The sequence below is a fragment of the Centruroides vittatus genome, unplaced genomic scaffold (assembly GCF_030686945.1).
Source record: "Centruroides vittatus isolate TY-2023 unplaced genomic scaffold, ASM3068694v2 contig_2073, whole genome shotgun sequence".
NCBI classification, from domain to species: domain Eukaryota; kingdom Metazoa; phylum Arthropoda; class Arachnida; order Scorpiones; family Buthidae; genus Centruroides; species Centruroides vittatus.
In genome coordinates, this window is record NW_027121287.1 from 134502 (window position 1) to 151791 (window position 17290).

The 17290-nt window shown below is 29.0% G+C and overlaps 1 protein-coding gene across 2 annotated transcripts in view; it reads right to left on the bottom strand.

Moving 5' to 3' along the window:
• The window catches only part of LOC136970631 (protein FAM91A1), a 103297-nt gene that overhangs the window by 39902 nt on the left and 46105 nt on the right, over nt 1–17290 (bottom strand). For both annotated transcript variants that reach the window (XM_067265078.1, XM_067265079.1), the window contains exons 11-13: nt 14495–14607; nt 11519–11637; nt 37–134 (exon numbers count right to left, since the gene is read on the bottom strand). In XM_067265078.1, coding sequence (XP_067121179.1) covers nt 37–134; nt 11519–11637; nt 14495–14607 — 330 coding nt within the window. The remainder of the gene's footprint in view (nt 1–36; nt 135–11518; nt 11638–14494; nt 14608–17290) is intronic.

Here is a 17290-nt window from a genome sequence, read left to right on the forward strand (position 1 = left end):
ATATTTTCAGCAATTATATTAAAGTAAATTACTTACTGGAGATAAATTTCCCATCATGAGAAAAGCAGTAAGTGTTGAATCAAATAAAAATCCAATTCGTTTTGAATGAGTACTGCCACCAAATACAGCTGGGACTAAATGAATAATAATTAATTGTGATTGAAATTAAAATATTAACAAAAAAAATATGCATCCTCTAAAAAAATATTGAGTTAAATATCAATAATTAAATTTATAAAAAATTTATTACAAAAATAGTTGTAAAAATTTTACTATACAGTAGACCCCCCTATAACACGGGTTCATATAACACGGATTCGTATAACACGGCGAAAAAATTGCAATCGTGTTTGTATAACATGCTAAAAGAGACTCGTAAAACACGGTAAAACGTCATTGCCGACTCGTGTCTGCAACAGGATTGGTCAAATCTGGACCAATAGCGGATATTGTACAAACCGTTGAGTTTAAACGAGCACTGGACCTACTAAAAAACATTTATTATTCAATGGCCATAAAAATTATATTTTTATTAATGATGTCTCCAAAATTAAGTTATTTTTCTGCGAAAAATTCGCTGATCAGGAAACACATGCCCGCCATTTGACGAGCTGCTCCGCAACGAAAACAAGCTTAAGCAATGGCGTTGTCGAACGGTGCACACTCGGTAAGTATTCCTGAAATTTTTTGTTTATAGCATAGTTTATATGGATTATTCCCAAAAAATTATATGTGATTTGGAAATGTTGAGTCAAATTAGTCTAGAATCGATTAATTTTATGGAAGAAAACCTTTCAAACAGCCGTAGCCCTTAAACTCGTACAACACGGATTCATATAACACGGAACGTATCTACCGTGTTATAGGGGGGTCTACTGTATAAGTTAATGACAATATTTAATTGTCATAAGTAACATAAAACACTGACTTAATTTCAAAAAAAATATCTGTAAAAAGTTTTAATTATTTTTAGACTGAAAATTACAAATTTAAACTTGTCCAACTGATTTTTCTACTAATATTAATTAAAAAAAAATAATATACTGAACATTGATAAAAATTGTTTTTTTAAGTTAGCTTGTACATAAATTCCTATATTGTCAAAATAAATAAAAATCTTTATTTTTGCAGTAATTTTTATTTTAGAGATTATTAAAACTGCTTTTAGTTCATTAAAGTAGATAGCTTAATATCAGTTTTATTACATTGCTAAGGTAATTTAGTACTAGAGTATATAGTTTTGTGAATGTCTTGCACTATTTTTATGAGTTGATAAGTTCTATAATCCTATAAAAAACCTTAAATTTATTGTGATGGATAAATATTGTATTCTAGCACCAAAGCTAGAATACAATATTTATATTGTTTAGATAAAATGAATGTAAAAGAAATTTTTTTCAGAAAAAGTTTCATTTATAATAGAGAGGTTGTGGCCAAAGTTCAAACATTAAACTTGTACGGCGAGCAGAAGTACACATTTGACGTTTGAATTCCAAGTAAAACACATTGCACCACATGTTCATGTCGCACACTAACTCAGAGCATATTGTTGAAAAATGGCAGAACAAGTTTAACAATGACGAATGTTACTAGCAAAGGTAAATAAACAAATTAAACTATTTTAATGTATTTATAGGATTTCTTTGTAAAATAGTGCTGGCGGAAATACAGTATTAAAACGTAAAAACACGTAAACAGATAATAAAAATATCTTCTTTACTGACTAGACTTTACTAGACTGTTTTACATAATTTGGCAGAGGTGTAGCCTCTAAAGAAAGGTCCTCTCTGCTGTGGAGAATAGTTTGTTCCTGGTGATTGAACATGGCGAGTAAAGAAGATATTTTTATTATCTGTTTACGTGTTTTTATGTTTTAATATAGTATTTACAGGATGTTTAACAACACTAAATAATTATTTTTAATTAGTGTCGTGTCTCCTACCGTACGATAGGACCACCTCACAGTTTTGTTGAGGGAAGTAGTGGCTTATGTAAATCCGAAAGCAGCTTGGGAAATTATTTTTAGAAAACTTACAAACGTATTAACTGTTGATGGTAGAAAATGCTGTGAAAACAAACCTACTCCTACAGAATTATGATAAGCTATTATGAACAGAAATATATGTGAATTCTATAGGCAGTTCACATCACTTGCAAAAAAATTGAATAATTAAATAATTTCTGGATTAAAATCATATTTTTCTTTACAATATTATTCATAAATGCTCAAATAATCATTATTTTTAAAAAATATGTCATAATTTTAACTCCAAACACAAAAAAATGAAGCTTCAAGTTTAGACCAAACTTTTACTCGCCATGCTAGACATAGCAAATGCCATTATCAACCTTCTGGAATTGCCAGATGGTGGTGCTCGATGTCTGACGTTCACGTTTTGGGCTGAAAATGTTGGCCACAAACTCTCTACTATAAATGAATGTTTAAAGATGCTTGTGTGAAAACTGAAATTCTACAAATACAAAAAGTTCTACAGTTCATTTCAAAATTATAAACACACCCAACATTTTTCAATAACAAAAACATTAACTATAGTAATATATTTATTATATTAGTATGTTGTTTATAACATCAATTTAAACATTTTCTGAAATTTTTAGAGCAATCCGACAATTACAAAAAAAAAAATTATCACAGATTTTCAATTTTTAATTGTTTCAAAAATATAAACACAGATGCATAAAGTTAATTTTTTTATTAATTATTGGTTTAATTAGTTGTTACCAGAGAGTAGTATCACTCATTATTACAAATGTGTTGCCAATTTTAAACAGTTATTTGTGATTTAAAACAATGCCTCATGGAAAAACACTAACAGAGTTGGAAATACATGAAATTTACCAACTAAAAGGAGCATGACAATCTCTCTAAGACAAATTTTGGCAGCTGTAAATCAATCTACATGTGCTGTGAGAAATGTGTTAACTCAGGGTGAAAATTATGGCAGAAATAAGCTATGGGGAAGGCCTAAACTCCCTGCAACTTTTCAGCTCTCGACGGTCAACAAGTTGTCTGTCAGAGAAGCAGCATCAACATTGCCAATTGCAGTTTCACCAGCAACTGTATAGAGATGTATGCATAATCGTAAATATGCCAAATTTACAAAAATGGCTGACAAACCAAAATGAACACAATTGCACAAATCAGGTAGATTAAAGTGGGCCAAAGACAAGATGACATGGAAAGAGGAGTGGAAACAAATAGTCTTTTCAGATGAAAAAAATATGGAATTTGGATGAACCTGACAGTTATAGTCACTACTGGCATGATTTGAGGGGGAACAAAGAAGTCAGAATGAGCAGACAGCAAGGTAGGGCTCTGTGAGGGTGTGGGCATGATTTGGATGGGGGGTAAAACAGACATTGTATTTATAGAAGGAATGAATTCAGAAAAGTATCAAGAACTGTTGTATCAAAATTTAACAACTTTTGGATCACTTATTGGGAAAGAAAACTGGCAATTCCAACAGGATATTGCTCCCATTTATGCATCAAAGTCAACTATAATTTTTTTCAGCAAACCAATTTAATGTAATTGATTGGCCATCACGGAGCCCTGATATGAACCTGAGATAGAATGTTTGGGGCATTATGAGTTGTCTTGTTTATGGCCAAAACAGACAATACAATACTGTAAATGAACTGAAATTAGCTATCATGAATTGTTGGGAAAATATTAAACCTGAACAACTTCAAAAAATAGTAAAATGTATGCCTAATAGAGTATTTGAATTAATTAAATCAAATGGTGGACCTACAAAATATTGAGACATCACAAATCGTTTTTCTATGCACCCGTGTTTATACTTTTGAAACAATTAAAAATAGAAAATCTGTGATAATTTTTTTTGTAATTGTCAGATTGATCTAAAAATTTCAGAAAATGTTTAAATTGATGTTGTAAACAATATATTAATATAATAAATACATTACTATTGTTAATGTTTTTGTTATTGAAAAAAGTTGGGTGTGTTTATAATTTTGAAACGGACTGTAATTGCAATATTGAAATTTTTGATATATAGGGTAAATGCACCAGTTGTGGCCAGTATAAATGGTTTTACTGAAACCATTTAGTATTGTGAGACTCACACTACATAATTTATTGACTTACTAAATCACAACATAACGTCTTGACAATAAAACTTTGTCGAATAATTGTCAACTTTCACACGTGGGAGTAAATCATCTGCAGGCCTAGGAGTGCTATTTCCCCTTTGAAAAAGTGAGAAAAGTGAGTTGAAATACAGAAAAAGTGAATAAAAAGTGAGTGCAATAGTGACAAAACGAAGTGAAAACACAGAAGGAAAACTCAGCAAAACAGCGGTAAAAATTGTTATTTCTTTTTATTCTGTTATGGTTAAACACATTTTAAAAATTTCTGTATATACTGTAATATAGTAGCCACTCGTTATATCGCGTTTTTTTTGGTCCCCTAAATTTTAAAAGCATTTGAGTCAATTAATTTTAAATTACCAATTACCACTGAATTTCTATTTGCAACGAAATACGAGAAAGAGCTAAATATGCAGAACAGGTGGATAGATCGATTGTCATTTGTTTCCTTTTGATATAAAAGTTGTTTATTTATTAGTTTTAAGTACAGTCTCCTCATTTACAAGTTTCTGTGAATTCGAAATTTCATACATTTATGTGAATTAACGGTATTGCGTCAATTCACATAAAGGTGTGAAATTTCGAATTCACCGCATAACGTGTAAGGAAAAGATCTCTCTAATTCTGAACGAAAACTTCTAAAATTTTTATACAGTAGTAACTTCATTTTGCTTTTTAGAGAATTTTTACTCTGTAATTTTATAAGTTTTGATGTTCTATTATATATTCAATATTCATTTTTTTTAAATTTTCAATTACAGCATTTATAATTTTTATTGAAAAATATAAACTACACGAATTTCTAATAAGCGATTTATATAGTACTGTATAATAAAATCGCAATTGATGTTTTGTTTTTATATCGACAGTATTTGTCTTTCAATGTCATTGTTAAAGAAACAATGCTAAATGGGCGTTCATGGTTTCGATGTTTACGTAAACGTCAATTAATTCGATATAACCTACGAATAAAATTCAGGATTGAAAAACTAAGCTTATTTTATATCAGAAACACTTGTTGATGAAAGAACAGAGATTCCATAGCATGTATAATCTGTTTAGTAAAAGCCCAGAATTTTTATTACTCGGTTATATCGCGTTTTTTTTTTCTGTTTCCCGATAACCAGTGGCTTCTGTATTTCCAGTAAACCATGAATACTTGAAATGTCTTTGGCTTCTGTAAATAATCAGTCATGAAAGATGATGTTCTTTTATTAAGATTATTCTGCATGTTATCAACTTCCTTCTATTTCGCTTTCTCTTGCTTTTGAACACTTAACACTAATAAGCATCACACGTGCTGCTTGTACTTCATTCATGTTCTTGCTGTTAATAGCCTTCTCCAGTTTTTTTGTTTGCTGCTTCTAACAGAACTTAGACTGTCGCATGTATTTCATTTTCTTCTACATTTTTCTGGTTTAAACTCAGTTGCCGTTCCATAATCTTCATGTTACGAACAGCTTTCTTTTGTTGTTCTTCAAAACATTTCTGTGCTCTTTTTTCCGTTTCTCTTATTCTTTTAACTTCTTTTCATTTTCCAATCGTTCTTGATAATTTCTATGCACCGAGGAAGCTAATTTCAGTCGTCCTTTGCAATAGGTACAAGGTGTGGGCTTTGGTCATACATGTTCAGTCCCTCCTTAACAATCAAAAGTGAATTAAGCATTCTTTCCAACACTGATGCTCTATCAGGAGAAAGTGCCCGGCATAAAATTGATCCTCTCATTCATGGGAACGGGATTTTCGATGCTGATTTCACTAATTTGGCTATTCTCGGATATTTATCATTATCAGAAACTGTTTATTTTTTAATGCTTCGAGATATGTAAATATTGATTTCCAAATAAAATAATAAATCTGAAATAAATATACTCCAAATAATATAAGTAAAATAATATTTTATTAATGATTTCATAAATAACAAAAAACTTTTTCCTGCAGATGAATAAAAACCAACATCGTTGCAAAGTTGTTAACCTTTGGGAAGCCTGTGAAAATCTTTCTCACAAGCAATTACGTGTTGTACTTTTTACAACACTTCGAATATTTTAATTTATTTGGTAAATTTTATATGTAAATATGAATTTACATTTTCGTTTACTTTTTTAGTCTCTCAATTAATGCACAATTATAATCGGCATAAGAGAAGATTAAAAAATGGATATTTCACAACCAAAGTAATCACACATTTTATGAAAATAACACTTACTATATGGAATAATTATACTTGTAGTCAATTTAAACATACATTTATGGGAAGATGTAGATGTGATTTAACGTTAACAATATGCTATGAAATCATTAAAGTAATTTTATTAAACTCAAGTTTATGAAATTATTTAAAGATAAATCAAGTAAAAAAATATTTTTGTAAACGACAACTCCATAACCCGATTGTTAATTAAAACCAAATAATCTGCCAAATTATTGGGCTATAACCAGGATAACTAAATGGTCAGAAACGAAATCTTTTTTAGTGGTAGGAGGTTACGCTACTATCTCGTGTTAATTTTAATAATTATATATTTTGAGTTTAAAAGCGGCAGCAGTGTTGTCAGCTTGAGAGATTAATCCCTCTGCTTAATGTGCTTTCCCCTGCAAAAGGACTTTAGTGATTTTCTTAGAAAACAGCCAAAACTGCAGGGATGCTTAGAATACTTATTTTTAAACTCTGTAGAAGGAAATGCAATTCGGATAAGGTAGATTTTGGCGAATAATGAAAATATGGCATGAGTACATAACTTTACTCAACACTGGCTTCTGAATTTGTAATGAGAGGGATTTTTTAAGTGCATAAAAGATTTTTTTAAATACGTTAAATAAATTTTTGTTTTCTATAACCTAACGACACTGACCGGGCAGTTGCAATTTTGAGTCTGCTCAGGGCCGCGTATTTTCTTCTAAAAAATTTCTATTCTGATAGTCCGATAATTCGGCAATTCGTTTGGCTTTAAAATTATTTTTGGTTTGTCCCACATCTTAATTAAGCACGTGAAAATGACCAAAAAAGTGAGAAAAGTGAGAAAATGACCTGAAAAGTGAGTACAAGTGAGAAAAGTGAGCGACTCCGAGGCCTGCATCTGTTAAGTTCTCAGCAGTGAAAGCGATGCTTTCGACCTACTGTTTCGATTTCATCAGTTCAATATAGCAAGTAACTGCAAGTTTAGACAGTCGTCAAGAGTTCCTCGTTTTTCCCTATGCCTCAAATTTTGAATACATCGTTTTATAATAGAATGATGTATCCGACAATATTATAAGTTTGGCTATATCATTTTAATTATCTTTACAGGTATGTCATCCTTCTCGCCTACAGCCATAGTATCTATTGTACACCCAGAATAAAAACTGTCATCTAGAACTTTCTTCCTTTCGACCCAACTGACACTCATCAGATCTCCATCCTCTACAAGGTATTTACCCCCTGCGCAAATCTCACACGAACTCTCTCACGACCACTAGATAGATAGACTAAGTCAATATAACCCGATATATATATTGTATATTGTAGTCTATCATGTACTCCTTTTTGTTGAAATTAAACGGTTATTTAGTTGTTAACTTTGGTGTCTGAGTACTTTACTTCCATCGGGCTGTCTCTCCATCTCCATCCGGAACCCGATCGCTCATGCACGTGGCTGCTCGCACGATCTACTTTTTAACCTAAATTGCCATCACGGCTCCTGTGTCAATCGGGACATACAGTGGTGTCAGTCCTGACAAGGCATCAAAGAGGTGCCGACCTTCTGGTCACAGTATTATAAAATACAAGTTTATGACTTTCTCCTTAAATAGAACTTATAAAAGTAGCTTGAAATTTTCAACATACTCAAAATGCGAGAAAAATGTTTATCACTTCATAATAGTAATATAATAAAATTTATAAAAATAACTACCAAAATTTTCCATTTGTGGCCAACTTGTACCAGTAGCAGCCATCAATAAGTTCCCCTTTTAGCCAAGTTCAATCATCATTTGTAAATGGAGGGTCATAAACAAGACAAAGAAGAAAAACATCCATGTTCACTTTCTTTTATTTTATATAACTATAAGAAACTTTATTTTTTCTATGCTTCATTATCTCCAGAACATAACATGCACCCAAGAATTTGCACTTGTAGGCTTCTTTCTCAGGATCATTTTTATAATTAGAATCACATTTCCATTAAACTTACTTTTGCTGGTCACATCAATTACCACTTCTAGCAAGTATTCCCCCTTCATAATATACAATCTCTACGGAAATGGTCTCTTCACTGACTTGTTTCCAGAAAAATCACTTCTGTTCAAATTAACTGCCAATTTAGATAACCAATCAGAAGCATTCTTTCAAAAAAAAAGCTACATTGGCCTGATAAGTGATTTTTATCAATGTACAATTTGAATTTAATACTAAAATAAGAGAGTTTTTTCCTCAACCTGGGCAGAAATAATACAATGGCCACAAACTAGTCCATCTACTCTATAAATTGCAATATATATTTGTTTACACATAAAATTAAAACAGAGACATAGACAAAGCATTACTTAATTTTGAAGTATATGGAGAATCTAACATTGTAGGAATGTTGTCTTATTCTAAATTCAGTTTGTTGTTTAAAGAAATAGTTCATGTTTTAATCGAATTAAATTCTTCTCATGCATGTCATGTTATCCAAGAATTAATATTTTTATCTTAAAATAAATTAAAGGAATAGTATAGTATATATATTTTCTTGTTATATCCATATTCAACCTTGTGAGGAATACATCATCACCATTCCGTTTTCCACCAATCACAAAGACTTGAAATAAAAGGTTTTTTGGAACATAGTTTTATCTACTATTCATATTACATATTCACCCATCTATACAATACTCTTAAGATATTGCTCTTAGTATATTGCTGACATAATTTCCAGAAATTTTAGTATAACATAGCTTTATAGAAATAAATAAATTTTAAAAACGTGTGACAACTCATACTCTCTGCCCAGTACTGAGAAGTCCTTTCTGTGTAAAAAGTACCAAAACATTTTACACAAAAAGGACTGCTTAATAGTGGGCAGTGCTAAATTATATGAGCTGTCAGTTTTAAAATTTATTTATTTTTAGAAGTTTTAGTTCAATATAGTTGTATATTACTGACATAATTTCTATAAACCTGAAGAGTGCTACACACCATATTTCTGCACATATAAAGTAAGGTACACTACATACCTGAACATGTGGATGAAAAAAACTGACAGTTTTGTCATCCACACATTCAGGTATACAAGACAGGAGTGCCTGTTCAGGTATACCAGTATGTGTGTACTCGGCTTAATAGTATGTTCTTACATATAAGCATGCTCTTATAGATGGAATGAATTGATGCCATATTCTACACAGTACCTAAAATCTCTATTTTAAACAAAAATTTTTATAATTTTGAAAACATTTAGTTTTTCATTTTTAATAGTGATTACCATATAGATGTCACTGAATAGTTACTGCATCAATACTTTTACATTTAATTTACAATGACACATCAGTGCCATTCTCTTATATGCCAAAACTAGCTGGCACATTAAGATTATGCTCTTATATGTGATGTATAAGCAAAGCAGGATACATGTTTCAAAAACTCAAAACCAACTGCTTATCACATATAAGAACATGCTCTTATTTGCAGAGAAATATGGTAAATGGATGAAACATATACAGTGGGCAATTAACAAACATAATCCATTCCAAGATTGTGTTCGCCATCTGAATTGTTCATTAACCAATTATCAATTTACCATATATTTTTATGAGAATTTGATTAATCTGTTCTAGAGACCCCCCCAAAATAAAAAATTATATACTTTCTTACTATATTTATTTATATGTAATAATAAAAATACATATGTACACAGTCTTGCATTTTTATCAGTCATGTTTTTTCTGTTTGTGGGGGTTAAAGAATCTGACTAATGTCCATTGCTTTTCTCTCTTCAGGATTTTTTGGAAGTAATTGTAATTGTAAAGATCCCTAAGCTTATTAACCTCAACCTGGTTTGGATGCCATGCCATTCTAAGACCATTGTTCTGACATCCTCCCACTTCTTCAAAAGATCTTTAATAGCAGATGTCAGCATTAATCCTCTTTTCCAGAAAAAAACATATCTCGCTGAGTTTCTTATGAGCTCTTCGATGTTCTTTATTTCTCAGATGTGATTTTTGTTACTCCTTAATCTGTTTGAGTCTTCTTGATTATACTGTATCTTTCTTAGAAAAGATTGAACTGCAACCTACTGTAGACCTGTTTGAGCCATACTACCCTACAACATCGGACATCTTCTGCCCACTCTCTACCTTTGCTATTATACTCTCACCTTTCGAAAATAAAAACCCACGCAAAACTTAACGAGTGCCTGACCAACAGTCTCGCGAATACTATAAAAGAACTGTTTCTGTCAGAAAAATAAAAAGCTGGAATTACAAGGGAGAGTTCAAAGTCCAGAAGAATACTATCCAATCAGTATATACCAGGTTGAGCATCGACGTCGACATCTCCTGTGCTCCGAAAAGTTTCAAATTGTTGCCTGAAGACAAGGGAAGACCAATAGATATTCATTATTTTACACTGCTTCTTGTGTTTGTTCTGTGAGGTATTTGTTGTCCGAACATAAAATCTTTTGCGAAGATGTTCGTTATCTGATTTGTTCGTAGTCCAAACTGTTCGCTAACCAATCATTCACTATAATGTGAATAGTTAAAATGAAAATGTGATCCAAAAAGCCTTGCAAGTCTGTGTTTGATGGAAAATAGGAAATGCTATTGTTATATTCTTTGCAAGTTCAAATAAGAATTTAATAACATTGTTTTAATGGTATATAGTATGAATATTTCGTATTCAGAGAAATTCTGTTTTCTTAACCTTTCAACAGAGGGATAGTCAGGTATGGTGCTACCCCAAAATAGTGGAGAATAAACGTGGGAAATTTTTGAAGTATTTTTTCACGTTTTTTCTCATTACCGTTTCGGAAAAAGATTTTGTAAACAGTTATGTCTAGTAGAGAAAAGTCTTTTTTTATTGTTACATAATTTATTTTTTGTGTGAATCTTTTTGCGTGGTAGTTTTTGCCGATACCCCCAAAAGAATTTAATGGATATATCCGTCCCTCACCACTGCAACACAATCGCCCTTGACGGATATATCTGTTGGTCACTGCAGAGTGGTTATTATTATTGCTATAATTATGAAGTTAAATTGATAAAAGGAAGATGCATCGCGTGTCACACAAAGATTAAGAATTCTATAGATTTATTTATATTATTTCACATACTTAAAAATTTTAATGTTATTAAAGTTCTAATTCTTTGAGATTTTTATGTAATTTGTTCTCCTTCTGTTTAATAATTATATAAATCAAGATCTTACCCTGTTCTTCAAAACTATCTTGCTTATTAATGGGATTTGAAAACTCCACTACAATTCCCTCTTTTTCCAATTCACAATTCAAAGCATCCATAAATGTTTCAACATCTTCAGGTCTTGCTCTATATATACAAAAATCATTATTATATATTGCAATTATTGTTTATTGTGTATGCCAATGGATATGTATGAAAAATATAGTATATGAACAACTTACCAATAAACTTAAAATGTTTTTATGTGGTTTTAAGATATGTTTAAATTAATTATGTTATGATATATGTTCAATTTGCTTTAATTATGTGATTAATTAAGATATATGTTTAATTAAAGCTTTTGTTACAAACATTTATCTAACATTTTTTTATTATCTTTATAATTAAATGATATTAAAACAATTAATTTTGACATCACTTGATTTTCTGTAACAAAATGTATGAAAAACAACCAGAGCAGTATTGTAATTTTATTTGAGAAAATTAATTCCATTATAAAATTCACATTTTTCCTTATATTTTACACAAACACACACACACCATTTCTCTATGCCCATTATGAGTTCAGCTAGCTCACAGTAGGGTGACCAAGCAGTGAGAGTCAAGCCCAAGCCAATCCAGGGGAATAAAGTGATATGGCAAGGGAGAGTTCATTCTGGGAAGACTTTCTATTGAAAACTGTCCTAATTAGATGTTAAACACATGAATAAAATCTGGAAAACTCCATGCTGCCAACCTGTTGGTCTGATGCAAATCCACAACCAACTACCAGTGGGCTATCCAGACAGACCACCCATGAAAAATATCCCATGACTACCTACCCAGATTTGATCCCAGATTCCCCATAGCAATAAGCTGGCACCTACATTAAATCAAACATCTTTCATATTATATATTGTTTCTTTTAATTAATCTATTACCTGAAAATGAATAAATGCATTCAAAAAGATAAAATAAATAAATACAAATTATTTATTTAGAAGCATTTTTGATGCGATTTGTTTTCAAATGTTTAAAAATAATAATAATGTAACAATACATTTTCCACTTATTCAGTATGTACTTTTAATCTATTTTATGTAATCATTTAATAAATAACACCAACAAAACTTTCAAAACTAAACCAGCAAATATAATTTAATATAAACATGCTATGACAAATAGGATCTGCTTCAGGTCAAAATGTTCAATAGAATTAGAATGCCTTTTGAACATTTTGGCCTGAAGCAGATCCTATTCAGATCAAAAGCATTTGTCGTAGCATATTTATATTAAATTATAATTGCTGTTATAGTTTTGAAGGTTTTGTTGGTGTTATTTATTAATTTATAACCAGCTGTGAAAAGATTTAGTAATCATTTAATACAGAAAGAATTACTGTTTTGCTATTGTAACAATCAAATTAAAAATATGTTTCCTAAAATTTGTATTAATATGTTTTAATCATTAGAACACTTACTAATTACTAATTTAAACAATTCACGATACATTTTTTTCATTTTAAATGATGTGCAGTATTTTTAAAACAATTTCTTTAAACTGTGCAAATAATTTCAGCATACAAATATATCATCATCAAATTATTATTATTATTATATTATAATTTTTAAAAGTACAACTGATGTAAATTATATCACTCATAACAGATCTGAAAGCTTTGAAAAACCTTTGTAAAACTTCTATTGAAATACAATAAATAAACTAATATTAGTATTTAAAATTAAAACTCAAGTATAAAATTCTAAAAATTTATTATTTTTTTTAATCAAAAATTTTTTGTCTTTTACTCCAAATAAACACTCTTGTGACATTTTTAGTGATTATAAACTGCTGTTATGTAAAAATAAAATACTGTTATTAATTTAATATCTGAAAAGACACAGTGACTTTAAAAATATTATCAGATCTTTTCATAGAAAAATAATTGTAATTTTGTTTTATTCTTATAGAATTTGTACAGAACATTTTTTTTGTTTTATTTGTTATTAAACGTATTAATTATTCTGTATTAATGAACAAATTGTTAAAGTACAAAATGAAAATACATATCTTTCTTGTATCAACTAACTCTATCTATTATTCAAACAAAAGTGTATCTAAATATTTCAAAATACACAGTTATTTTATTTTGATTAAACATTTTTTAAAATATTTCACATCTCATTGTCATATCAAACACAGAACATATCTATTTATATACAAAATAAATTTTAGTGGATTCAAGCAATTTTTTTTAACTTTGTTAATTTATGAGTTTTAGAATGTTTTAAAATACTAACACAATCAAACATTAACCATGCAATAAAAATTGCTAAAATTATTTAATTCAAATTAATATACATTAATGTTCTTTTTGCTTTTAAATTCTTTATGGTGACTAATGCCATATCCATACCCACGGGTCTAATTCTTTATTTTAACATTGTTATAATGAAAAGACCAGATATATAAGGGAAGTTGCAGAGGATTTTAGTCTTTCATCTAAATTTTTATAAAGCATTGAAAATAGTATAAAATACAATTTATAAAATGAATATAATGCAATAAGGAGAAATAAAGAGAGACAAGGTATGAGATTTGTCAAGTTATGAATGTTTGATCTGAAGATGATATGTAAAATATTTTGAAAAGCCTTTAAACAAAAAATAAGTTTGACTTCTTGAAATGCTTAATGATACTTTTATTTGAATGAAAATACATGAAAATTTTAATATATTTCTAAAATTATAAATTACTAACAGTACTGCATTTATGGATTTTTTAATAATGTCACATATTATCTTTATGTAATAAAATTTTACACTATTCAAGTAAATGGCATTTCAAGCAGTAGGAAAGATTGCCACAGAAATACACTTTAAATTTTATTTTATAAAAAAATTTTGCTTTAATATTTTGATATAATATTTATCACAAACTATAATTTTAAGGATAGTAAATTTAAAAAAATTTTCATTATTTTAATAATATATACGATACTTACTTGGATTGTTTGGATGATAAAACACCTTTCCACGATGGATGATAGAGATTAGGATCTGTATCACTTCTTTTCTTGTATGCAAAACCCAATCGACAATACATGGATATTGCATTCTAACAACAAAAAATGAAAATTATGTTTAATTTAATTTGCTAGTTAATTGTTACATGTATCAAATATGAAATTGAATCATAATTTATAAATATAACTTTTCAGTAATTAAATAAATAAAAATCAATATCCAATAAAAAAAATTTTTATTAAAAACATAACTTCATATCATTAGTAGTAAAATTAATAAACTAAATGTTATTCCAACCATACATATAAAGCATTATCCAATATAACTGTTAAAACAATAAATACAGATGATAATAAGACAATAAAGTAACAAAATTAATAAGTAAAAATTTTTAATCATCATTACTCTATTATCTTCTATACTTGTAGGTTTATAAGAATAAGAAAATGCAAAAAATATAATTATGATAATTTTTATCTAATTTTCTTATTTCATCAAGTAAGATTTTTGTAATATGTGTCTATTTTTTAAAAAATATTCTTGAATTTGAAAAATAATTAAGATATAGCAAATAAATCAATTAGAATAAAATGAATTTCATAAATGAATATGACTGAATGATGATGGTAAAACTTGAAATTTATACATTGTCTTGTAAAATTTCATTATTTATTAAATAATTTTTCATTTACTTTTATTAATTGTTGTTTTGATTGTTTTGAAATTCAAATCTTATGCACAGAAGTATATGAAATAATATTGTTTGTGTCATATTCAAATTTAATAGATTAATTTTGCTGCATCTTTAGTTATATCTATGCTAAAACATTAATGCTTAAATAAAAGACAACTAAATTTTTACCAACATCCTTCAGTAAATCTATGGCTTAGAAATGTTTACATAAATAATTATTATTATTTGACACTAACTTTCAACTTTGATATTTATATTATCAAATTTTTATTTACTCATAAATAAATTTCAATTATTGTTAATGTGTTAATGTATGTAAATCTGCAAAAATAATCTGAATAATCTAATATAAAAATACTTCTGAAAATAACTTCTCAGTTGACATTCATTCATTCATTCCTTTCCAATTATTTTTGAATTCTATGTTATCAACAGAAAGATTATTTTAAATTAAATTTTGGCCAGGAAGCCTGATGCCATTTCTTTTGAATAAAATGGTACCCAAGTGAAGAACTTTCACAGGTAGGAGGGAAAGAAATGAAAAACTATGTTCAATTAAATATTGTTGACTTAATTTTCATGCAAAAATGAATACTTAACTGTGAAGAAATTTTATGTCTTATAATGTGTCTTTATTTCTTCATTTTTCCTATTTACTTATAATTTTTTAAAGCTTTTAAAAATTTTATGCAAATGAAAAGATTTAATTTATTATAATTACAGTGGAACCGCGCTTAATGAGTATAATTCATTCCAGAGTCTTACTTGTAAAGCGAAACACTCGTTAAGCAAAACGATTTTTCCCATAGAAATTAATGTAAAATACAATAATGCATTCCACGCCAAAAAATATACTCAAATATTTTATGTATAATGTTTATTCAAAGAAAATTATACAATACACATTGTTAAAGAGCACAAATCATCATCTTTTCTTCTAGTGCAGAATGAACCAACCTGAAATGCAAATTCGATTTGCAGAAAACAAACAAACAAATAAACAAAAAAAAAATTACAGATAATATGTTTGATAAACACACCCAATGATATGCCAAATTCTTGGGCTACATAAAGGCCATACTTAAATAATAAAAATTAATTAATCTAACTAGAGATAGGCAGTTATGCTTCCATCTCGTATTAAATTTAATAATTATAAACAGTTAATTTTTACTTCAGACGTTTCTAAAATTTAATTTGGAATTGGTCATTAAATTTAATGTGAAATGACAGCATAACTGCCTACTTCTAGTCAAATTAATTAATTTCTAATATTTAATTATAGCCTTTATGTAGCCCAAGAATTTGGCATATCATTTGGCATGTTTATTATATAGCAGACTATGATTGTTGATGTTTATATGTAATATGTGTTGGAAAAAGTTTGGAAAAGTGTGTGATCACAAGCGACACTAAGATGCTAGCTGAACGAGTGCTAGATGGATCATGCACACAATCTGGGACTTCCCCTCTCCTAGCCACTGGTTATACAAAAATTTGCTTGTTAAGTGAGTCATTTTTTCACAATTTATTTTGCTCGTTATGCAAAACATGTTAACCACTCAGCAGTGAGGGACGTATATATACGTCAAGGGCGATCGTGTGGCAGTGGTGAGGGACATATATATACGTTAAATTCTTTTGGGGGTATCACCAGAATCTAGCCAAAAACTACCGCAAAAAAAAATTCACATAAAAAATGAATTATGTAACAATAAAAAAAGACTCTTCTTTACTAGACATAACTGTTTACAAATACTTTTTCTAAAACGGAAATGAGAAAAATTGCGTGAAAAAATACTTTAAAAATTTTTCGGGTATATTCTCCACTACTAAGGGATAGAACCATACCTGACTCTCCCACTGCTGAAAGGTTAAGCAAGGTTCCACTGTATTTTTCAATTTCATAAAGCATAATTTTTTATATAAAAATACATTGTAAAAAACACAAATATATTATTCTTGTCTTCTCTGTCGTCTTCTTTCGACATCAAAGAAACACGACCCACACAGTGAAGTCGACCTTCCTTTTTAGGTTACTTTCCCTGCCCGTATTTACACAAATCAGGTAAAAAGTTCC